Consider the following 23,806-nt stretch of genomic DNA (forward strand, 5'->3'; position numbering starts at 1 on the left):
ATGTTACAGTTATAGAAACGGATTGAAAATGCTTTGAAGTTTAGTTTGGATTTGAAAGTTGTATTACCCGTCCTAGCAGTAACTTTTAATTGTATCTCTGGAAATTGGTAAAATTGTCAGTCTGGCTGGGGAGGCATTGATTAAAACCTGAGAAAAGAAACAACAGAGAATGTGAGAAGTGCTGAAGTGAGAGAGAATTACTTACCTCAGCTGCTCTGCACTCTACTTACCTCCACTGTGCTGTCCGAGACCTTCTCCCCCAAATCCTTCTTGCCTTTGAAATAAAACAAAATGTCTCACTCATGAGATCTGCCCCTCTAGTCAAGAGCTGGCCCTCATACTGTGGACTGGAGAGTTAAAGGGAGAGGTGCAAGGCCAATCCAGACCCTCTTGCAACCTGTTAGCTGCTTAGTGGGGTAAGTTTTATCAGTTCAGGGAAGAAAATTAGGCCAGGTTCTTCAGAAGTTACCCATGCTCTATCAGTAACAGCTCTTTACCAGGTATTACAGCTGCAGACTGGGTAATGAGACTTCAAGGGCTTTTCTAGGGTATTTGGAGAATGTATATGCTCTCATATTTCCACTATTTGGCCAAGGCTGAACACTTCTTTTTGCAGTTATTCTCACAGGAACCAGTGAGAACACATATGCAAAGGCAGCACTTCTAGACCAAAAAAAAGTTTGGTGCTGGGTGCCCTGTTACCTGTTGGAGAGCCTTGCTTAGACTGCAGTTCCATCTGGGCTCCATTGGTCCTTAAGGAGAGAGTCTTTGTCCCTTGCTGTTTCTCCAGTTCCCCTGCAAAACAGACATGGAGGGGAGGTCACCAGCATATTGAAGGAACAAAATGGGAAGTCAGCAGGGAGAATTAATGCAAGGAAATCACAAGTGAGTGTCAAGAAAGGAGAGAGGAACAGCCAAGAAAAAACAGAAACTGAAGAGGATTTGAAATGTGAAGAAACTTAGGTATCTCTATAGGACCTCCTACCTGTGACCTACATTTATGCAGGATTGGCTAGTGCTGGACAGAGGGGACACTGCAGCTGAGCTACTCTGGCTGGTCAGTCTGTACATGGAAAGGCCATCAAAGGCCACATGGATGTCTTGTCTGTGTAAGGCCATGGAGTGACAGACTGCTTGCCCTCAGGAAACTCTGCTAAAGGTAAGAGATCTATCCCAGCTATTTACAGACCATGTTTGCCCAGTCAAAGGAGTATGGGACAGAAAAGAATCTTCTGGGTGTGACAGTCTAAGCTTCCCTGTTCCAGGCTGCTGTATCACACTCCCTGTCTCATAAGCATTGTAAGTAGTTAAGTCCTTCCATTTCTCCTGCTGGCTGGTGGTCACAGTGTGCTTTTTTAACCTGTCAGTGAACCCAGGAACATCCTGTGCAGACTTGTGCTGCTCATCCTCTTTGCCCCTGTTCCTGAAGAACACTTCCTTTACCCTTTTTGCCATGCAGTGTGATGGCATTGGAGTGTGAATTGTATGAGAGACCCTTACATTCAATTCGTATCTGTTCCAGTTCTGTCACTTCTGCTATTGACTCTTTCAGGTCTTCCACAAACTTCTGCATTTCCTCAGCACCCAGAGCACAGAAGTGTAGTACCTGTTTTTTCTCTGAGCCTGAAACTGGAGTCACCAGTGTAATGCCATGGGGGTAATCTGAAAAAAAGATGTGCCAACAAAATAAAGAGGTGTTAGGCATTCTTGATGGAGTAGTTGGTTGTTTTGGTACATCTGAAGGACAGAGAGTTTTCAGCATGAGTCCAATGGAATTGCACAACCCAGAGTTTGTCACAGTGCCAACTGTGGGAACCTGCAGCACTGCAGCCCTCCAAGAGAACAGAAGGACCAAGCTGCAGCAGCAAGGCAAGTGTCACCAGCACCCCAGTGCTGCCAAAACCAGAGAACTCTAGCTCTTAGTTGCTTTTAGTGCAGCACTGGGCCTAGGAACCTGGGCACAGAGGTAAGACTGTAAAGCCTTTCTCAATCTGTGGAAGAGCAAACTCTGTTTATGAGGCCAACACTTTTTCTCCTGTGGGAGATGCAGCAGGAGACTTTGTCTTCTGGGGTCAGAGCCATTGCATCCACAGTGGCAGGACTTGTGCCCAGTCTCTCCTTTCACCTCTAGAAAACAGGAGGGGTGTTGGCACAGTGCAGGTGGGCAGCTTATTGCACTCTGCAGAGAAAATGGTAAAGGGAAAGATGTGTATTTGTAGGTCTCTGCTTAGTGCTCCTCAGAGGAGCAAAACACACAGGAATGTAAATGAGGGGCCACGCCCAGAGAGTGAAAATAAACAGCAAAAGGCCTTATGTTTTAAAGATCAGGTTTGTGTGCAGGGGGGGTGATGACTGGAGATTCAGCCAACAGAATCAGGAGAACACAAGAATGCAGACAACTTGCCATGCTTTTGACTAGACTTCCTCAAACATTTGCTCAATGGCTGGTGGTTTCAATCCGTTTCCTCCTTTCCTTTCACATTCCTCTAAATTTAATTTCTGTCTTCTCCTGTCACTTCTCCTCCAGTGCTCCTACATCTGCCTGCCTTCCATGGGCAGCCTTCCCTTATCAGTCTTTCCCAAACAAGCCAAGGCCTAACCTGTTATTTTCAGCCAGCTCTCTGCTCCCCCTGTTTGCGTGCCAAGCTCTTTTCCCACCCTGTCTCTCTCATCTGTTCAGATCACAAGATCTTTGTGACGTTTACTTTACTCTCTCTGCAGGGGATACACAACAGGGCACCTTTGCCAGAAGATTTGGGCACTAGGATAGTCATGCTACCCCTGAAAGCTGATTCCACTCTGATGGTGCCTCCTGGGGATGCTCAGGTATGAATGGCCCTTTAGTTCACAGGGATGTAGGAGCCTCTGCCTGCTGCAGAGTAGGGTGTTGGGAAAGTGACTCATGCTGCCAGTAGAGTAGAGGAGGGATAGAAAAAACTTAGTATAGCCACAGTGCTGCTATATTTTGCCTTCCTTGCAGCATGTTCTCCATGTGCTCACAATGGAGTGCATTGTGATCCCAGGGGATTGTGCCCCTGATCCCAGGAGCATCAGCCATGCTTGCCTGGGACTGCTCTGCCTGTGCCAGCAGGAAGCCTGCCTGTTTCTGGAACTCCTGCACGGCACAAGCAGCCCCAGTCATGACAAATCATGGCTCTATTCCCAGACCATCAAGGTCAGGCTGACTAGGGCTGGCCTCCTGCCATGCTTTGGTGGGTACTGTTCCAAGGGCTCTGCCTCTGCCTTGGGAAGCTCTCAGCACAGCACGGCATTGTGCAGGGAGGTGGCAGCAGCACCTCTGCCTCTGCCAGCATCAGAGGCAGCAGTGGGGGCTGTGACTTTGGGGATGAGGGGAGAGGGGCTAAAGCTGGCAGCAGCTGTTCTGTCAACAAGATTCTGCACCAACAGCTGGCTTCTGGGAGCTCAGTGAGATGTATATTGTTTCCCCTGGTCTTCACCACTGGTGTTGTCCCTGCCACCTTAACAAGCCAGATCCTTCCATTAGGCCCTTCTGCAGATGCTCAGACCTAGGAGAGGTACCAGGAGCTTCTTCTCATCACAGTGTACCAGTGATCTCCTTGGCACAAGCCTCAGTTTTCTCTCCTCCACTTTTAACTCTGACAGAATCTCTCTCCTAATACAAACTCACACAGCCCCCTCCCTCCTTCTCCTTTTCCCTGCCAAACCCCTCCAGGAAACCCAGGAGCAGTGGACTTACACTCATTCTCAAAGAGATGGAACTGCATCCCTAGCAGGCCGACTGACTTGCAGAATGTGTATGTTGAGGAGCTTTTCTTCTTTGGGCAAAGCTTGAGGATCTGTTGGAGGGAGAGAAGCATCATTGGTGCTGAGGAACAGTGAGGCAGGAGTGGTGCAAACTGCTCAAGGCAAAAAAGCTCTGGTAAGTGTACATGGGAGCAGTGTTTGCTGAGTGACTGGATCTTTGCAGGAGAGCTGCCTGGAATGCTGCACTTATAACAACACTTCTGGAATCCTGCACACATTGCTCGGGGCCCACTCAGCTCTCTCCCAGAGGTGCTTGATCACCACATTTTGACTTTGAAAGGGTAATTCTCTTCACCAAGGAACAGATCAAAAGGCAAAGGGAAGCCTGTCATAAATACCTTAGAGCTGGGAACAAGCATGTATGAGAATGCTGTGCTGCCCTTGTACCTCAGCACTTATGGACCTTGTACCTCCAGTTCTTATGGATCTGGTTTATCACATGGAGTAGAGGGATAGCAGGGAGCAGACCCCCTCCCCAGGTTCATAACTGTGCAAATGGCTGCAGAGGAACAGCTGGGTAAAACTCTTATCCTCTCCTTCTACAAAAGGGTTTGGGTTTAGCCTTGCATCTGCTGCCACCACAGTTTTACTTCACCATTAAGTTCAGGAAACTTCCATTTTGTTTGGCCTCCTTCCAGTCTCAGTGTAACTCTGGTCTCCTGTACCTGCATAATTCCATTGCTGGGGCAGGACACTTTCAAAAATACTCTGCACATTTGGGGGTCTGAAAAGTACTATCTAGTCTGCTACAGCCTTTTCCATGTTAGAAGGCAGTGATTTTGAAGTGTCTGGCAGGAAAGATTTAAAGGGCATGAGAGGGCTCTGTGTACTGTAGTACAAATATTCAAAGAAATGAACCTCTCTTTCATGAAATGAACCTCCCTGCTGGCAAAGGCATGAGAGAGAGCAATAACATTGCTTGGATGGCTGTGGGATGTGACAGTTTGTTTTTTCAAGGGTTTACTGAAGTTCTAGATTTAGTAGGTTTTTAATGGTGAAGGGTCCAGGGCTGTGTCTTACAATGATGATGAACTGGGAGCTGTCCTTAGAACAGAGGGAAAATGGATGTTGTGGGCTGGTTTCAGATTTCTTTACAGAAACCAGGGCAGGTTTTATTACTGCAGTGCCTAATTGCCAAGGCACACTCACCACCAGCAGGTCATTGAAGAGGAAGACTTCCCTTTGGTGAGCTGCCTGCTTCTGCACTTTGTTGACATCAGTCACCTCGAAGAGGCGGCTGCAGCACACCAGCCGGCGGTGGGGCACCGACAGGACCTGCAGGGAGCACACAAGGGCAGGCAGGGGCTCAAGGAGGGGCCACTGGGGGTCTCCCCCACCCTCAGACTGCACAACCCTGCCCAGTGACACAATTCCACCCACTCTGCCCAGATAAATCACCTCCTCACCACCATTCCTTGCCATCAATTTTCCTGCTGGTGCAGTAACAGAGAAAGCCTTTGTGGTCTGGGTAAATCAGAGGGCAGACTAAATGCAACCTTCTTGCTCACACATCCCATCTCTGGCTTCCAATCCTTGGGTCACTGCTCATCCTCTCTCACCCCACTGGACACCTGCAGGTTTCCTGGGCTTTGAGAAATCATTCTGCTTAATTTTGGATAAACAGTATGTATGCTCTTGCACTACAGATTAGTTTCTGCCAAAGACAATGTCTGTACTTTGGGGATCTCTTAACCCCAGCAATTTCTAGGGAACTCATTAGAGACAGACAGATAAAATTGTTTTCCATCACTTTGCCTTTTACTTCCTACACCCTTAAAAGGCCTAAAGGTTGAAACACTGCAGACCTATCAGCCAGCCAGGACCTGCAGTAAAATTCATGGGCAAACAATTACAGCACTAGATACTGTAAACTCTGCCAAGGAGATCCCTCAAAATTAGGAAAGAATGAGATAGCAGGAAATAAAGAGTTTGGGAAAAAAGGAGTACATTTGTAGAGACAAGCAAGGCAAGTATTACATAAGAGAAGAAAGGCATAGAGGAAAAACACAGGAAAGAGGGCAGGGAGAGAGGTGGGGACAGAGGGGCTGAGTGGGGGCCAGAGGGTTCTGGGTGCTCACCGTTTTCATTCCAACTATGGACTTCTCCACCTTGGTGACATAAGTTACATGGTCCTCATTAGATTTTAGCTCTTTCTGCTGGATCCTCTCATAGATCCCCACCACCAGCTCCCGAGGGATGTCAGCACCGTCGTCCACCCCTGCCAAACACAGAAAATGTTGGGCAGGCCAGCCAGAGAGAAAAGAAAAGGAAAGAAGCAATGATCCCTGGCAGGTCACTACTGCCTCTGCACTGTGCAGTGCTGGGAAGTGAAGGGGAACAGCAATACTTCACTTTAGGCTGTCTCCTTTGTTCCTCTAATGCATCTAATGCACCAGAGGAGAGACAGACATCTCTAAGGCCAATGCAGTTGATTTCATTATTCCATTGCTCTGCATGGTGGCTCCTTTCCATGTGTTCCCTAAGGTTTTATAGCCACAATTTCACATTCATTTATCTTGGGCCACTCAGCAGTAACCCTTGCATTGATTTTGTATCATCAGAAGTGCTAGATGTGGAAAAGGCCTATGATGGGATTCAGCAGCTCTTCCTGCCAATGCAAGCATCATCTCTCCTTGTCTGCTTGGTGACCTCCACCATTTTCCTTCTGTGCTGTCTCCTAGGAATAATGCTTTCCTGCTATTGTGTTTGTGGTATGTCTGCCTTGACCCTGCCCCTCTCCTCTTTTACATCTCCTCAGATAATTCTCCAGATTTTGCTGTCTGACCCTTCTGAGCCTGGCAGAAAAGTTTTTTTTTACCCTTCCCTGAGCCAAACACTGAAAACCAAGTTTCCAGTCCTTCCTCCAAACTGAATTCCTCCAGTAATTTTATATTGATTTTCTCTGTATTCCCTCCAGCTCCCTGGTCTGAGATGTACTATCCTGAGTGATGCAGGTGAGGACCTGCTAAGAAATAGAAAGGCATTGAGATCTCCTGCTCCCTTACCTACATCCTTGCACGTGTATCCCAAATAACATTCCCAACACAGGCTGCTGAAGCTGCTGGCCTGGGCATTGGCCTGCAGGTGAGTCTGGATTGAAGTATCTCTGCCTGTCTATGATGGGGTGACATTCACTTGCTCTAATGAGTTGTGGAGTGTTGCACACTGGAGATGAGTGACCCTCATGCTGATTTAATTCATTGTGGTGTGAACTGACAGTTTTTAAGGCAACTCTAAGTGTAAGTTAACATCAAAAAAAAACCAAAAACCTTTTTTTTAGTGCTATCTATTGTAATACTAAAGGGGGTGATGACAGGAACCAGACCCATTCAGTATCTGTGGAATTCACTTGAAAGAGGGCCTCAGTGTCACATAATACCAGTCTGAACCAGGTGACAAACTGTGGAAGGTGTGGGAGGCTCAGATGACATTTTCTGAACAGCAATCAGGACAAAGAAACAAGTCAAAGGAACCCAGAAAAAATCAAAATTTTTAGAAAAGACAGGAATTTATGCTGGAAAAACTTTGAGGGAGCTTTATATGAATTGCAGATGTGCACTAAGAGAAACTTGGAAAATGGCTGACCTAGGATGACCTAGGAATGAATATGGCTGAGAAATTAGACAATAATTTGTCTAGACATGATGTCAAAAAGGCCAAACAATACTGAGCTGAGTTAGTAGATCTGAAAATAAGAACAAGGCAGTCGCTCTATATATGAGTATGTTGTGATCACATTTGAAAAAGTGCTTCTTACAATATATTACCAGGATTGAAAAGACTGACCTTGAAAAGAGAAGAAAATTGATTTGGGGAACTGAAGTATCAGAAATTGCAAAGAAATAATGTATGCATGAACACTGTCACGCCTACAGTTACTATAAGTAATTGCAGGCAATTAAGAAGGGAAAGATTTAGCCTGAATAAAAGGAAAATGTGTTCATATAGTCAAAGCAGCAAGTAGGGCTTGTTTAGCACAACCCAGCAGGGTCTAAGAAGGATGGAGCTGAACAATAGGAAAATGTAATACAATGGACTGTTTCCAAGCAATGAGATATCTTAAAAGATGAATCCATCTCTCAAAGGAAAATGGTTGGTTTCTGAGAAGACTGGACAGCTTTCTGCAGAAAACAAAGTTAATTAGAACTTCCCTTCCCCAGCACCCTAGAAGGCATCTCAAAGGGCTTTCCATGTCTGGCTCACAGGCAAGCAGCAGAAGACCTGGGGAAAGGCAGTTCCACTAGGTTTTTCCTGACTACATCTAGGCAGAATTTAGAAAAGCAAGTGGGCAAAAAAGAAAAATCAAGGCAGAACCCTCACCTCTCAGATTGCGAATGAAGTCCTCCAGCATCATCTTCCTGTCAGGCTTGATGTTGGGGCTGTACATGTCTGTGTTGAGGAGGATGATTGCAAAGGCCAAGATGAAGATGGTGTCCGGGTTGTGGAACTGCTGGACCACATCTGGGTTACACATGCAGTACCTCTGGCTGCAGCAGGAGGGATGCACACACTTAACATGGAACATGGGAGCCCGCTGCTCCAGCTTGGCAATGCCTTTACTACAAGCAGATTGAAAGCAAGTTTCCCCTCCTGAAGGCAAATTTCCCCACCAATGGCTGAAGTAGGCCACTGAAACTTCAGCCTTCTTATTGTCAGGAACCAAAAAAGCAGGTGAGGCAGGAGTGGAGTACTCAGAGTGTGTCAGTACACAAGTGTAATACAGGAGGTGTCTGCTCCAGCCGGCCTTGTTGAGCACTCCTCTGGATGCACCAAGGGAGAACCGAGCAGCCCTGCAAGCCCCTCTGCTTCTCTTCCTGTGAGTGACCAATGATCAGGGAATCCCTTGCTGGAAGCCATACCAGGACTGGCCTCCCTCTGGCCCCTGGTACCCTTCATGCCATTGAGGCTCTGACAAGGCCAGAGCTGTGACAGAGCACAGAGGACTCCATCCTTCAGGAGCCCCTCCATGATCCCCCTCTCAGGAAGGGAACTCTGTGGACATTCTCTCCATGACTGCTGGATTTTTGCCTTTGGTGTGCTGTGTTCCCTGCTTCCCCTGGTTGCAGCAGTGGGGCTGCAGGGCTCCTGCTCTTACCTGAAGGCCTCGATGAGCCGCTCCACCTTCTGCGCCTCCCCCTGCACGCGGATGTGGGCCTGGAATTTCCGCAGGGCTTCGTCCAGCTCCATGCCTGAGAAGTCCATCTCGTCCACCACACAGCTGTGAGAGGGGGACACAGCCTTCATCAGAACACCCTCCTGTGGATGACACCGGGCAGGCTCCTCCACTGTGGCACTGAGGCCCAGTCCCCAAGGGAAATCCCATGGGAGGGGCCCTGAGACATCACTATGGCTTCCTGGATCCTGCTTGCCATGGGCAGTGATTTCACTCAAGTGATTCCTGCATTCTACAGCTGGTGAGCAATTCCTGTGCTTTATATATATATATATATGTGTGTGTGTGTGTGTGTGTGTATACATACACCATCATATATGCATATCACACCATAGACAGCATATACATTCACATGTGCACATACAGAGAAGGTATGTGTACATATATATGTAATGAAACTTACCTGTATCTATATAGATATATAGACATCTATATTGACATAGATATTTAGACACCTGTATCAATATCAATAAGACCAGAATCAGCTCAGAGAAAATAGGAAATGGAAGCTGTTGCACAGAAATAACATGCAACATTACCTGATCATCTGGTGTCACTTTGCATTTCAGTGTGATTCACTGCCCCCTGGAAATTCATGGCCAATTTAGATACCCCAAGAAGGGGATGACACCTCTCTTTTTTCCCACTAAAGCATTCTCATCTTATAAAGGCCCTGCTGTTAGTCTCCAAAACCTACCACTGCAGTACTTTCTCTCTGTATCAGTCAAATAATCTACTTGTTCTTCTTCTTACTGCATAATATTTCAGTCACTTGTAATGACAACACCTTTCTCATGTGGCTTCAGCACATTCTGTTAGCATATTCCTACCTTTTGTGCTCAGGTCATTACTGCAGCATTAATCAAAAGAAACTCCTGTTCATTATGTCCCTCAGGCCCAACTTCCCATTTCAGCAGAGTATGTAGGCATTAATGTCTGTATCAGCCAATTTGCTCCCCTGTTTATTATTCCTCTGCTAATTTCTCTCTCTTCCACTCTCAACAAAAAATTTCTCATGTCCAAAGCTTTGCTGAAGTCTAGATTTATGTTCTGCATGTCCTGTCTAGAAAACTAGTTATTCTAACAAAGACAGACATTGAATTACTCTATTTTCCACTGACTTTGGCATGTACAATTTATCTTCCTGCTTGTCATTATTCTTACCCAAAAATAAATTTTCAAAACTGAAATTCTGTCTGACAGTTGAAGAAAATCACAGGTGCTAAAATCCCATTTTCTTTAAACCTTCATTAAATACAAAGTCACTAATTTGCTAACGGGACCATCTTGACATTAGAAGTGCATTAAAAATTCAAGAACTTCATATTTTCTGCTGCTTTTTACCTTGGAGGCTACTTCTATTAGCCCCTTAACTCCTTTATTTAATTCTTTGTATTGTGTTTGGGGTAAAGGATATGTCATATGGTAAAGGATAAACCGATCCCACATTTAAGGTTATTAAGGAGGAAATTTTCCCCAAGACAGGGTGTCTGGGACTTTATGAGGAGTGGTATAGGGAAAAAAAAAGGGGGGAGGGGATTATCTCTCTTCTGGATTTGTTTGTTTCCTAGGATTATCTGGAATTTTTGCCAAAGAAACCTCTACTAATAAAGGGATATGCTGTTACCAGTTTCTTCCTTTCTGAGATAAACTGGGGGTGTGTCTGTTGGTTGTTTCTAAGTGCTGCAGTTTGCTGTGGGTTGTAGGAAACTGGTTTGTGAACTAAGCTGTTGAGTGCCACATGAAGCCTTGCTAGAATAAAAATCTGTTGCACAATTCTTGAAATGGGTGAGGGACAGAGATTTGAACTCAGAAATGTCTCTGCATTCCTCTATTGCCTTATTGATTCAGGAGTTATCATCATTTAGCTGGGGTGACACCTGCAGAATCACTTACCAAGAGCTCTGACTGAACATAAAGTGCTTTGTATCTTCTGAGGTTGGACTTGTTACAACCTCAGGTAGGAATTGTGGGCTTTTTCTCTGCACAAAGTCCATATAATCGAAATTCAGAAACAAATAGGGAGCATGGGAAGAGAATCAAAGGGACTGCCTCATAGGAAATCTTTTATGAAATATTTTTTTATCTCTCCAAGAGGTGGACTGCAGAAACACTTGGCAATAAGAAAAACTTCCTCCACTGCATCTTTCCTTATTTATTTTTATTTTTCTCATACTTACACTCAGTCCCTTGGGTTAACATCAAAGCATTCTTCTTCCTGGAATTTATCATTGATAGTAAAAACAGTTTTCCTCTTGTTAGTTGTTATTGTGTTCACAGCAGCAACCACCTCTGCACTTGGGCTTTTGTTATTATTTTTTAATCCTTTCCAGTGTGCAAGTGTTTCTCAGCACTGACCCTGGTGATTTTGCTGCTATTGTCTGCTTCCAGACATGTGAACACTGAGTGCTAGCATGCCCCAGGGACACCCACTATGGTCACCCTTGTAGCCCCAATCCACCAGCATTAAATCATCTGTCTTTTGCTTACTCCTTCCCTCTTTGATCAGTCTTTCCCCCTCCATGCAGTCTGCCCTAAAACATCCTCTCCTTTGTGTACAAATCTCAAGTAATAAAGTCAATGCCCTTAATACAGAAAGCAAGGAGCCTTCATTAGGACAAGTAGCACAAGGCAGATGTTCACAGCTCTTTTCAAACTCAAACAGGCATTGCTACTTGAGTTATGCTCAGATTCTCCTTGGAGAGAATCTGTCTGTTTCTCTCACAGACTGACTGATGCAGGTTTACTTTGTAAATTCTAACTCCTGGGAGTCTCTTCCATTTGGCTCTCAGCCCAAAGAACAGTGTCCCCTGTCCTGCTTACTGAGAAAAGTTGACCAGGCAGAAAGGACAGGTTAGGAAGAATGTTTGATTCAAGCAAAGTCAGCCTGTGATTGGATTTGATTTATCTGACAAATCCTGTGCCAAAGGTCTGAAGAACAGCTCCTAGAGGAGCCATCAGGTACCAAGCTGCTATTTCTGCTGTTATACAGGCAGAAAAAAAGATGGGTCAGACTTGTCTGGTACTTTTGTGTGCAAATTTGACACAGCAAAGTCCATTCAAAGAGCCAAATAACCTTGTGCTATGGGTCTGCCATGTTCCTCCTCCTCTTCCTTGTGCTATAGGTCTGCCATGTTCCTCCTCCCCTTCTAGACAGCTGGAAGTGTTGCAGCCTTCCCTGACTTCAGATTCCTGCACAGACTCGCAAGAACTTTCCAAATGCACTCTGTAACTGTGTCAGACATCCCCTGAAGTGCAGCACAACTTTTCTTCATGAAACCAGAGCAAGGACATCTTTTCTTTCCAAGCTAGAGACCATGGAAACAGACAAAGGATATGAAAGTGGGTGGCTCTCTGCATCCAAGGAATAAACAAAAAAACTTATGTGCACATGCCAAAACCAGTGCTGAGTTCATTTTCCCAGAAACAGCTGGAAAATGTGTTTTTTCACACCTGTGAGATGCCTATTCCAGGACAGCCAGGAGGCTTGAGAGATGATGATACAGGGACACAGTAATCACCTTATAAAATCTCATGTTTGAACTCCTTCTTGCCCAGGAACTCGCAACAAGCCACACAAATTGAACTCACAGTGCATCCAGAGATTCATTTAGCCCACTATCTGCAAGGCTATGACTTTGGATATTTGGATCATGCTGTTGAAGTGAGCATTGACTCCCTGCCTCATGAACAAGGGGATGGGGGTGGAGGACTCTTGGGCCACCTGTGTACATGAGGAGTTTGATCTGCCCTGAGGCACCTCACAACAAGAAGCAGAGAATTCCACATCAGGTTCCAGAACCAAAGAGTGAGCTCCTAGATGGTTTATTATGCTTAGCTGTTGTCTCTGTTGTAGCCTCCTAGGTTACAAGGAAAAGATCCCCCTAAAAGTGGGTGGACATAATGGCAGAAGAGCTGTGAGGATTTAGCACAGGGCTAAGCATGGCAAAAGAGCCTGTGGCAAAAGGGTTCAGTGAAGATAGGAAGCAGCTGTATCATGTGGGGCTGGGATCTGCTCACCCAAGTGTAATGACCTATTTTCCAGCTTTTCCACTCAGGTGACAATGCAGCAGGAGCTGGGATGCAGCTAAAAGCATCTGTAATGAACCTGCAGCCTCCACTCAGGGAGGGAGCAAAGGGGGAGGCAGCCAGGTGGAAAGTTTAAAATCACAAGGCACAAAAATTTTTAATAAAAGCCATCCCTTTTCTCAGCTTCCCTAATTCTACAGGCTTTCTGAAGGTGAATCAGGATTTGGGTGAATTGTAGAAGAGCTCAGCTCCCTGGAAGGAGACTGCCCTGCCTGTGCAGGCAGAACAGAAAGAAAAGTTAGGACTCCCCAGTTCCATGCACCAGTGGGCACAGGTGTGTGTCCCAATCCTGCCCTCCCCACCCTCTTGGGAAGGACAGTCTCTGCAATGGAGACCATGGCCCACACTAGACTTCCCTTTCTGGAGAATGCTACAGGATTGCTGTATTGCCTGTTTTTCCCCTGGGCTGTCATGCCTGCTCACCCTCCCATGGTTGTTGGTAGCTCACATGACTACTTACCTGGGAATCTACTCCTTCCTGAGTTTCCCTGGGGATTAGGCAGGCTCCAGCTGCACATTCAGCATGTACAGGCCTGGCATGGGAAGGCTGTTCTTACATTTGGTGTGTGCCACAGCCCTGCTTGCAGCTGGAGGTCAGAACTGCCTAACACGATCTTCCCTCTGTCCTGCTTCCATCACATCCTTATCTATTGCCCCTGCTCAAACCCTCCTGTGATGAAAGTCCCCGACTGACCCTCTGTAGCATCCTCAGCAAGGAAGGGAAAGAAGGCTAGTTTGGGCTAACCTGGCAAGTCCATTCTGCCTGTCCAAGAGGAGCCTAATTCTTCTCTGAGAGGCAGTCCCTTTGCTGGGCTCCCAGCTCTGCATGTTCTGAGAGCAGCTTTTCTCTCCCTGACTTTCCATGACAGAGAGAGAAGACAACACAGGCTTGGCAGACAGGAGACCTGCTCAATCCCAGGAGAATGTCTCCAACAGCAACTTCCACTTTTAACACCAGCCAGACCCCAACTCAGCACAATGTCTCCTCTGCTGGAATCTGTGCCCATTCCTCCTCTGACAACAAGTACACCAGGACAGCCACATCTGCACTTCCAAATCCCACAGGCTGAACACAAACCATCCAGTACCAGCACAGCTGATTCCATTCATGAAATCACTCACATTATCTTGTTCATGAATGAACTATGAATGGAAGTAATTCCTGAGTCAGGAACAGGTGGAGGGGAAGAATGGACTAAAGTGAAGGAAAGTATGAAGAAAGGAGAACAAAAGCAACAAATAAACACAGAATGAAGAAAGGATGCAAAAATGATGACGTGTCTTATATTAAAACTATGTGTTAATGCCTTGGGCCTGACTTTTTCAAAGCAACAGAATTATTTTTCTGCAGTACTTGACAAATAGATTTGATGAAAATGCTCAGTACCACACAGGTCCTTTAATGGGCCAGGCTACCTCTCTCCAGCTGTATTTCCTGGACTGGTAGACACTGAAATCCTGGGGCCTCCAGGATCTTCAGTGACTTCCTCTCACTGTCTGCAGGACAGCCTGTAGAAGGAGATTCTTGGATCTTACTGGATCTTCTTAGATTCTTCTGGATGCTGATCACAGTGAATGGTTATTTTGTGAGATGCTTAAAATAGATTACAAATGGGATTTATGCCCTCCAACACAAAATGCCTAAAAGCTGCACATCCAGACTAAACTAACACACTGAGAAAAACAACACTCTTGAGGGCCCCGCGTCTCTCCATTGACAGAAGGAATTCATAAATTTCTAGAAGACGCTAAACTTGGTGGTAGCCAAAAACAAGTGAGATAAATCCTACTTTTAAAGACTGAAGTCTTTTCTATACAAGAAAATTACATACTGCATCTTCCTAAAGAGACAGACCTGAGTGGTTCAGTGTTATCAATTTGTATGTGTCAATTATAGTCAGAAACTGTTGAAAATCTCCTGCTCTCTCTGCTCTTCCTCTGGCTAGCATGTAGAACTACTTGTGAATTATCCAGACATCTTTTTTGAGTTCCAAGAAAATCAGTTAAAGGTCGAAAGATATGAGCATGAAAATGGAAGGGAGATTATAATTTCAGGGCATTTAGGTGTTGGGCATGGAGGTGTGGGAAGGCAAAATAGCACACCAAAGTGCTCAATCCTCATAAAATTCTTACCTCACCCTAACCCCTGCCCTTTTACATAAAAGGCTTTGCAACCAGCATAGCACTTCTCTGGAGTTTTACATTCACTGGTGGCAGTAAAGTGGGATCATCTTCACAGTGCCAAATGCCACTCTGCACTCCTGAGCTCTACTGTCTGACAGCAGGAACAGGCTTCTCTGTCAGCCAGCACAGCTTCAAAATCTGCAGAAACCAAGAGAACTCTGCAGAGTACAGACCTAAGTCTGGACATTACAGCTGAGTCTGGAGTTTGTAACCTGGGCAGCTCTGCCCTGCCTCAGAATGCACAAGGGAGGCTGACGCTTCTGCAGATGTTTTAAAAGCTGTGCTATTATTTATTCATGCAGCTGAGTTAATTCAACCTGGATGCAATAGAAACATTGCTCACAATACACAATTGCAACATAAGTTTTCACATCAAGCAAAAGCTAAACTAACACAGCAAGTGGCATCAATAATTGAACTTACTTGCTTTTGGGAGGTAGAGGAGGCTCCAGGGTCAGGTTTGGGATGTGAAAGAGCACAGAGATCTCTGCCTGCATACAGGCTTCCTCACTGCAGATGATCACAGCCTGTCCAAGCACTACTGCTTGCTCATGGCCACCCTGCCTGGGCATTTGACCTCAGCAGGACTAAGTGCCTGTTCTTCTTCTGCCCATTTGGGCCACAAAAATGACTGTGGTATTGGGCAAATCATGCAAAAGCTGCAGTATGAGCTCTCCTGTCTGCTGCATGCTCTCCAGGGAATACCATGTACCTTTACTAAGCGTGGGTGGATGTGGGCACAGCAAGAGAGCCCTTGCAGAGTCTATTCTCCCAACCTGTGTCAGTGTTCCTGAGATAGTTTGATGGGAGTTGGATGGGGAATGAGAACCACACAAGGTCTTAGTTCTAAAATGCCAAAATGTCTTTGATCTGCCTCTTGCTCCCATAGAAACAGCTCTTAAGTTGTGACCAGCCCTTGAGATACAGTGCACTGGAAATGCCAGCACACTACACTACACTGCCAGCCCTCTTCTTCCTGCAGCATGGACAGGAAAAATATCCAGGATTATAATTCTGGGCCATGATTTCTCCTTTCAATGCCTTATTTCCATGCATGGCACACTGCTGGGTGTGCAGCCATTGCCCATCCAGCTCTCATGAGCGGCTGATTAAAAATTTGCTTGCAAACCCCACCAGATATGCTCAAGCATACACCCAAGCTCAGAACTGGCACAGGAAGAAAGTACCTTCAAATGGCACAGCTACAACCAGCTGAATGTGCATATTTTTTCCTTCCTGTTTTAGAACATTCTACATATATTTTAAGTCTACTTTTATCTTTGCCTTTATGGAAGACAAATCAGGCATTTATTGTGAAGAGGGGATGGCAGCACAGTTTGTCAGTGCAAGCATATCATCTGTTGCCTGGCACGATCAGACACAGGTTTGAACCCTGAACTCAGACCCAGTTGTTGGATACATTCTCAAGTACACACAGTCCCTGCCCCAGATGTATCCACGCACACACAGCCTCAATATCTCAGTCCCCATCTTTGAGCCTTGTTTTCTACAGATGTTAACAGGATGGGCAAGGTCACTCCTTCACTGAATATTTGGAGTGTTACCATGAGAGGGGCAGTGGAAACTTTGATTAATGAGCATGATGGAGTAGGGCCACCTGCTCCAATGGCCCCCATGCCTCATGCAGAAACAGGACAGGCAACCCCAGTGTAGCACCTCCCTGACACTGAGGCTGGGAGGCTGACACCAGGCTTTGAAACAGGTACTGCTCCCAGGAGCTGCTGACACCGAGTTTGTAGCCCCATGTGAGGCAGAGGAACATGGTCATTTGCAGGGATGATGCCAAATTTACAATTACAGGGAAGTGTCAGCCTGTTGTTATTGCAATATTTCCCTGTGTGTGCAGAGGCTAGGTTTGGACCTGAGCAGATTATCTGTGAGGGGAAGCAGCCCACACAATGCTTACTGGAGAAAAAGAGGCAATTACTTTTAATTGTAGTTCTCAGTATGAAGAGACTGGACAGCACATGTGTATTATTGCTGGACAAATCAGTACTTCTACAGTATATTAAAAAAGAGCCCAAAGGTCAGGTGGGTACCTGCAGCAAGAAGAAGTAGCAATTGCAGCTGGAATTAATTTTAAAATTTAGGCTTAGATTTGGCTCTTGAACTTTGCCATCCTCCAATTTTTCTCTGGAGTAGAAGTGGTACGTGGATGGGATTTGGAGTTTCTTTATGGTTTGATTCAAGAGAAACCACTGCAAAATTCAAGGGAAATAGAGAACATTTTGGAGAATGGGAGAATCTAATAAAGGACCCAGTGCAAAGGACTTCCTGCCTAATGGAAAGGCAGCCCTCACTAAGAGTTGTGCTTCTGCATAACAAAAGAAAGACACAGCTGAGTGCTGGTCATGCCTTGAAATGGGTCTCTGAATGAACTAGACTTGAAAGAGGAGAGATGTGCAGACTGAGAGATGCATGGCTTGTGACCAGGAGAGGGTCACGGTGAGAGAATTGAAGGTAACAATGCAGCAAAGGCAGCCACTGAACAGAAGCAGGGAGGGAACCTCAGATTTTTTTCTGAAAAGGGGCAGCTCAGCTTGTTGGAGATTTTGGAGTGGGGATGTTCCTCAGTGCTCCGTGGCTGCTGTGGCAATGATGAGCCCTTAATAGCACATTTTCATATGCAGGCCTCCTCATCACCACAAACAGGACCTTGTAATTATCCTCATAATGCAGTTGGACAAACTCAAAGGGCCACCAATTTCCAACCTGGACAGAAAGATAACTGAGTATGTAGCCAGTATTCACTTCTCCCTGCTGGTCTCACAGCAAGAAGCAGATGTTTTTCCTCCTCTGCCTCTCTTAGTACTTCCCAGAAGGCATCAGAGGTACTTTATATGGATGGGATGAGACCTCAGTCAGAGAGTTTCTCAGCCCCCAAACCTGCCAGCATCACTTGTTCTACCACCTGACAGTGCTGAGCTCCTGCTAGGTGACTGCAGGCCTGCTGAGGAAGGACAGAAATGAAAGAACTGATGATATGAAGGGTGACACACATAGCTGTGAAATGTGTAGAGGGACACCAGATAGGGACTGGCAATGGTGGAGTTCCTGAAGAATGGGGACAAAGGGGCATGGAGTGCTTGCTGGTGCAGCCAGGGGCAGAGTGGGCTGGCAACTCCTTTGGAGTGGAGGCAGGAGGGGAAGAGATTTCCACACTTACTCCAGAACATCCCTGTTGAACTGCTTCTTGCTGTTGCCCAGGAATTCCCCAATCATCTGGCGGCTGAGGCCCTTCCGCTGCAGCAGGAAGTGTGCCACCCCAATGGGGGTGTCTGGGATGAAGCCTCGGGAGATCAGGAACTGGATCCCTTTGTCTGGGTTTCTGGAAGGGAAGGACAGAGACATGGTGAGTTTGCATGAGCTCTTGGAGGCATTGCTGCCTCTGGCTCACCCCATGGCTTGCATCAGTGCAGCCCTTGGTATGTGCCTGGGCTCCTAGGCATTCACGTGTATCAGGAATGGGGCTGGTTGGGGTGAGGAAAAGTGACTTGCTGAGTGCCCCCCTAGCTGCTGCTGAGGACAAAAAGATGTCATAGGACTTGCTGTGTCACTCGCAGCACCTGCTGTCACCTGGTAATCACAAGTGGCATCCCACTGCCACAACAGATCCTACTGCATTGTACTACACCTCATAAATGACTCTTCTGCCATCCATCTGCTCCAGAGTCAGAGGCCCATCCCTCTGTGAAGAAACTTAGGAGACATTGCTGCCATGGTTTCTGGGCAAACAAGGCTCAAGGCTCCAAGGGGGATAACAAAAAGTGGACACTTTTTCTGTTAGACAAATAATTTTGTTTTTCATACCTTTTCAGCATTCATTGTAGAGTGATACTTTTTTACCTTCCTCACCTGAGCTTGATGTTGGCTGCCTGAACAGAAATCCCATACTCAGATTTATTTATCCCTCCTCCACTCCCCCCACCCTTAGCTGTGATTTTCTTCCCTTCTCTATTGATTCACGCCCTCAGGTAGAAATCTTTGTGTGTGAGAGAAGGCACCCAGAGAATGCTTTGTCAGAAGAAGGGAGGGAGCAGTGTGCTCCCTCCCAGACAGAGGGCTTTTCTCCCTCTGTGGCTGGGAGCATCTCTCTGAGAACAGGTCTGGTGCTGAGTGGGCCTGATTGCCTGGCTGTGGGAGTGATTTTCTGCTTCTTAATGTGCCAGTGTTTGTGCCTGCACACACAGTTCTTACAGAAGCAGAGTGGTTTGGGTTGGGAGTGACCTTTAAAGGCCATCTACTCCAACCTTCTTGCTGTGAGTGGGGACATTTTCAACTAGATCAGGTTGCTCAGAGGGCCCTCCTACCTGATATTGTATATCTCCAGGGATGAGGCATCCACCACCTCTCTGGGCAATCTGTGCCAGTTTCACCACCTTCACTGTAAAAATCTTCCTACATCTAATCAAAACTGGCCTTCCTTCAGTTTAACAGCATTACCCCTGGTTCTATTGCCAGAGGCCCTGATAAAACATCTGTCCCCATCTTTCTGTCCTGGTTTATAAGCCCCTGTGTATGTGGGAGTGGCTGTGAGCCTATGTGGTGCCTGTCTCACAATTCAGACAAGAACAAACAGTATGTGTGTATTGTGCAGGAAGTTTTCCTCCTATATTTCAGTCTATCCCACTGAAGGGTCTCTGTCATGGTGCACTGTGCTGAGGTGTATCATTGCAATGGCAGGAGGATTGCCACATTTCTTTGGTTCTCTGAGCTGGTGAGTGGAGAGAGGTGAGAGGTGACTTCATTAAATGATGTTATACTTCCATCATGAATCCAAATTCAGTGTTCCTTGTCAAGGTTCAAGGAGTGAGTTTGCTCAGGCAGTTTCCTGGGGTGAGGAAAGAACAGGATGAGATTTCAGAGCACGTGAATGCATGATATGCACAGGCACAGACTGTGACATTGTCAGGTGGTGAAGTATGTGGGTGAGCAACATATGTCTAGCTATAAGGGGAGCTGCATTCAGCAGAATGGCCTGCTCCTTACAAGGGCCTCATGGACATGTAAGAAGTAGATGGGCTTGAAATAGTTCTGCTTACTCTGTAAGGTCAAAATAAAATATCCTGGGCAGTGTGGCATTGCTGGGGATGGGGCTGCAAGAACAATCAGCCCATTAAATTTATAAACAGGAGAGGTGCAAGATCTGATACTGAAAACCCCAGGCCTACTTCAGGGAAAAGAAACAATACACCTTCTTTATTATCATACAGACCTACTGGTTCACTGCTGAAGGGTACAGGCAGAGTTCCCTGCTAAGTGCAAAGGTGATATGGTTGGGACACAAGTCACACTAAGCACCAGAGATTCATAAAATGCACACCCACCTGCACACTTTGGTATTTGGCAAGGGACAGTATGGTGTTCATAGCACAAGGATGAAGTCAGTTACACCTGTGTGACTCCAAGGTCACTGGACTGACTCTGGATCCACTCCAGAGGAGATGAGAGATTAATACGGCCAGAAAAAATGCACACACTAGCATGGATGTGCAGGTTTCAGTAGAGATGGTACACACAATGCCATCAAAGGATGCAGGATAAAACAGTCCAGCTGTGACAGCCCTCCTGCACTGCCTAGACTATAACTCAAAAATTCTTTCACTAACAGCAGCCTTCCATCAGTTTTTCCCAGGATTCAATTTGTTCTGCACAGAATCCTGATAGCAATACAGCATCTCTTCCACTGAGCACCTGCAGATGTATCCCACGTAGTGCAGCATGCAGCTTTTACCCAGAGGTGCAGCAGACAACTCTACTCCTGTCTCTCCTGAGCCTGGTCCCTGCTATCCATTTTTGGTGCTGCAGGGGTGTTAGGCAGAGCCAGCAAATGCTGCGGGATTCCTCAGTCCTGCTGTCTTTCCCTCTGCCCACGCAGCCAGCTGCCCACACACACTGAGCTATCACAGCAGTGCTGCATAATGAAGCACTCACCATTCCAGGGATTTTACCCTCTCACAGTGCAGCAGGGATGGGGAAAGTGCCTCTGCATCGATGTGTTTCCAGAGGCCTGCTTCAAGCCAGAGCACTACATTCCAAAAATGCAAGGCAAGGCCAGAGAGGCTGTGGCAGTTTCCAGTAGAAGCTGCAGGCTTTCAGCTCCTGCTCCAGGGAAAGCCAGGAAAAAGGATGTGTGCACATACAGACACAGCCTCAGCTCCATGGCCTACGGATCAGTGCCCACATCCCAAACCCCACAAGAGTAAACTGGCTTCTTCCTGGAATTAGACAGGGAAAGCAACAACCAAATAACTGCAGAAAGCTTAATGGCCCTCCCAGCCCCTTGGATAAGAGGCCACAAGGGGAGCCACATGTCCCCTAGATACTGCTTGGAGATTGAAGAAAGACATCATTCCCCAGAGCTAACTAGTTATTTTCCTCACTCCTGTCCTCCAACCTGTACTCAGAACTGGAAATATGTCCCTCTCACTTCTGTAAGAGTCCTGAATCTGTCTGACCTAACATCACTTCTGAGTGTGCTCTGAGACCAACTCTAAAAACCTCTCTTACTAATGCCTGCCTCCCAGAGTCCACAGCCTCCATGGAACACATATATAAATCCTGTGCATTGCCCCTTTGTCTGTGAAAAACTTCTGCCTAGGACTGCATAATAATCAGTCCTTGCTTTGACTAAAATGCCCACGCTAATGTGTGGAAAAACATTCTCCTAGTATGGGTACATTACATCCTCATTATTAGGGGACTCAAATGGAAACAAAGACAGAGATATGAGAGTGTGATGATAAAGCAAAACCCAATACTTCTCATGGCTTGCTTAGATGAGAAAAGTCTCATCAAAAGGCAATGAGCAAATCTAAATCTTAAGGGAGCTCAGCTCCTTTCTGCCTGTCCATGTGTGACCCTGTGAGTTAGCCTCTTCTGATGGTCACCTCTGCTCTGCTTTTGCTTTCACACCTACTCATAGGATATCAAACTCAGATATGTGAGACACAGGTGACTAAACCTGGTCTGTCAGGTGAAAATCTTCTCAAGTATCTGAAGGAAAATGACAGCCAGAGATACAATTTTATCATTATGACTCATACCGGGCTAGCTAAGCTCAGCTCTACCTCTGTCTCCCTCTCTCTTTACTTGAAATTGCCCCATGTTAAGTAACCAGGGCTGAGTTTACAGTCCTAGCTTAGTTTGTTCCTTTGCAACAGAGTGGAGCAGAGTGATCCCAGGCTCAGCTGGTGGATGCCAAATGGACAGCAACTGGAACTGAAGGCTCAGTGAATTGTGAGCATGGACACTATTCATAGGCTTGTTCCTCTGTTAGGCAGAAGAGAAGGACAGTACTTGGGAGAATTTAGGGAAAAAGCTGATGGGAAGCCAACCTGTGTTGGGCACTGCATATCCAGATGGTCATGCCCTTGAATACGAATGATGTTCCTTGGAGATGGATCTAGACCAAGAGCCTGCCATCATGTGTTCCTGTGAGGCATAACACTGGCTGGGAAATAGAGGAAGAGTCACTTACATATTAAAGAGGTTCAGTCCAATGCGGTAAAGGCGTTTCCTCATGGTGTCTGTGGAAAGTGTGGGGGACTTGCAGCTGGCTGGGTTCTCGCAGTGGTACCTCGGGAGACTGAGGATCATGGCCTGCAGGGCTTCTTTTGAGGACACCTCAGAGGCTGACTTGGCTGAGGTGGAGGTGCTGCTGCTGCTCAGCTGCTCTGAGTTGTCTGCATTCTCAGACTCCAAGCCTTTGCTTTGTCCTGCCTCATTGCTTGCATCAAACTGGAGCTTCTGCACCGCCATCTGATCCGGCTCAGCACTGCTGTCCCCTGTGCCATTGGTACTGACATCCACCTCGGTGGAAGTGAGGCTGTTCTCAGGTAAGCTCTCTGGGGCAGACAGTAGTTCACTGGCTTCTCCCTCCCCTTCTCCTGGGCTTTCTTCAGCCTTGGTAGCTGGAGAGAGCCCAGCCTGGTCATTGCTGCTGAGACAGTTTGCCATGGACACCGAGGTAGATGAGGAGACAGAGATGTTCTTGTTGTCGATCTGAACTGTGACATCTCGAAAAGCCATCATGAGAGTGCTGCTGCTCTTGGGTAGAGTATCTGGCAGGAGACCTTCCTCCTTCTCCTGATCCTGTAGCTCAGCCTCTAAGTCTTGGTTTGGCTGCATGGAGCTAGCACTGAAGGTCTCCCTGATCTGGTAGGAACCCCCATCTTGCAGGGAGCACATGGTCTTCAGGCTCCAGGTGCTGAGGGCATCATCGATGGATTTTGCCAGGGACTGAACTTGTTCAGTGAAGGAGTCCTCCAGCTCAGTTAGTGCCCCACTGATAGTGGCTGGCAAGGACGGCGACCTCACCAGTGGGATGCCCACGAAGTTGTACCCCTCCACCAGGGCTTTCTCCGCGGAGAAGCTCTCCGAGTTCTGGACGCGGACTTTCCTCAGGGAGATGCGGCGCGGCATGCGGCTCTCCAGCAGGGAGTTGCGGATCTTCTCAAAGTTCTTGCTGAGCTGGTACTGCCGGAACGCGGTCTGGATGGTACAAGCTGCCCTGCGAGACACCAGGTGGCCGCCGTATTTGTGTTCTAGCAT

At 46.7% G+C, this 23,806-nt stretch overlaps 1 protein-coding gene across 1 annotated transcript; it reads right to left on the reverse strand.

Moving 5' to 3' along the window:
• Window positions 1-65: 65 nt before the first annotated feature.
• Window positions 66-23,806, reverse strand: IQSEC3 (IQ motif and Sec7 domain ArfGEF 3). The gene is made up of 11 exons (XM_059845718.1): window positions 22,734-23,806; window positions 18,420-18,581; window positions 8,882-9,004; window positions 8,107-8,273; window positions 5,865-6,004; window positions 4,936-5,061; window positions 3,719-3,818; window positions 1,501-1,662; window positions 703-795; window positions 231-274; window positions 66-147 (listed from the first exon to the last, which is right to left on the reverse strand). Exons 1-11 carry the CDS (start codon window positions 23,804-23,806, stop codon window positions 73-75), a joined length of 2,265 nt encoding a protein of 754 aa, XP_059701701.1. The 3' UTR covers window positions 66-72.

The sequence above is a fragment of the Haemorhous mexicanus genome, chromosome 5, assembly GCF_027477595.1.
Source record: "Haemorhous mexicanus isolate bHaeMex1 chromosome 5, bHaeMex1.pri, whole genome shotgun sequence".
NCBI lineage: Eukaryota > Metazoa > Chordata > Aves > Passeriformes > Fringillidae > Haemorhous > Haemorhous mexicanus.

What these genes read in the sequence shown, in the direction of transcription:
- IQSEC3 (XM_059845718.1), bottom strand. Translation starts at nt 23,806, where the DNA reads ATGCTAGAACACAAATACGGCGGCCACCTGGTGTCTCGCAGGGCAGCT. An exon ending in CGGCTCATCGAGGCCTTCAG is followed by an intron (nt 8,274 to 8,881) that starts GTAAGAGCAGGA and finishes CTCCTGCTGCAG; the next exon opens with CCAGAGGTACTGCATGTGTA. An exon ending in CCATCTCTTTGAGAATGAGT is followed by an intron (nt 1,663 to 3,718) that starts GTAAGTCCACTG and finishes TCTTTTTTTCAG; the next exon opens with ATTACCCCCATGGCATTACA.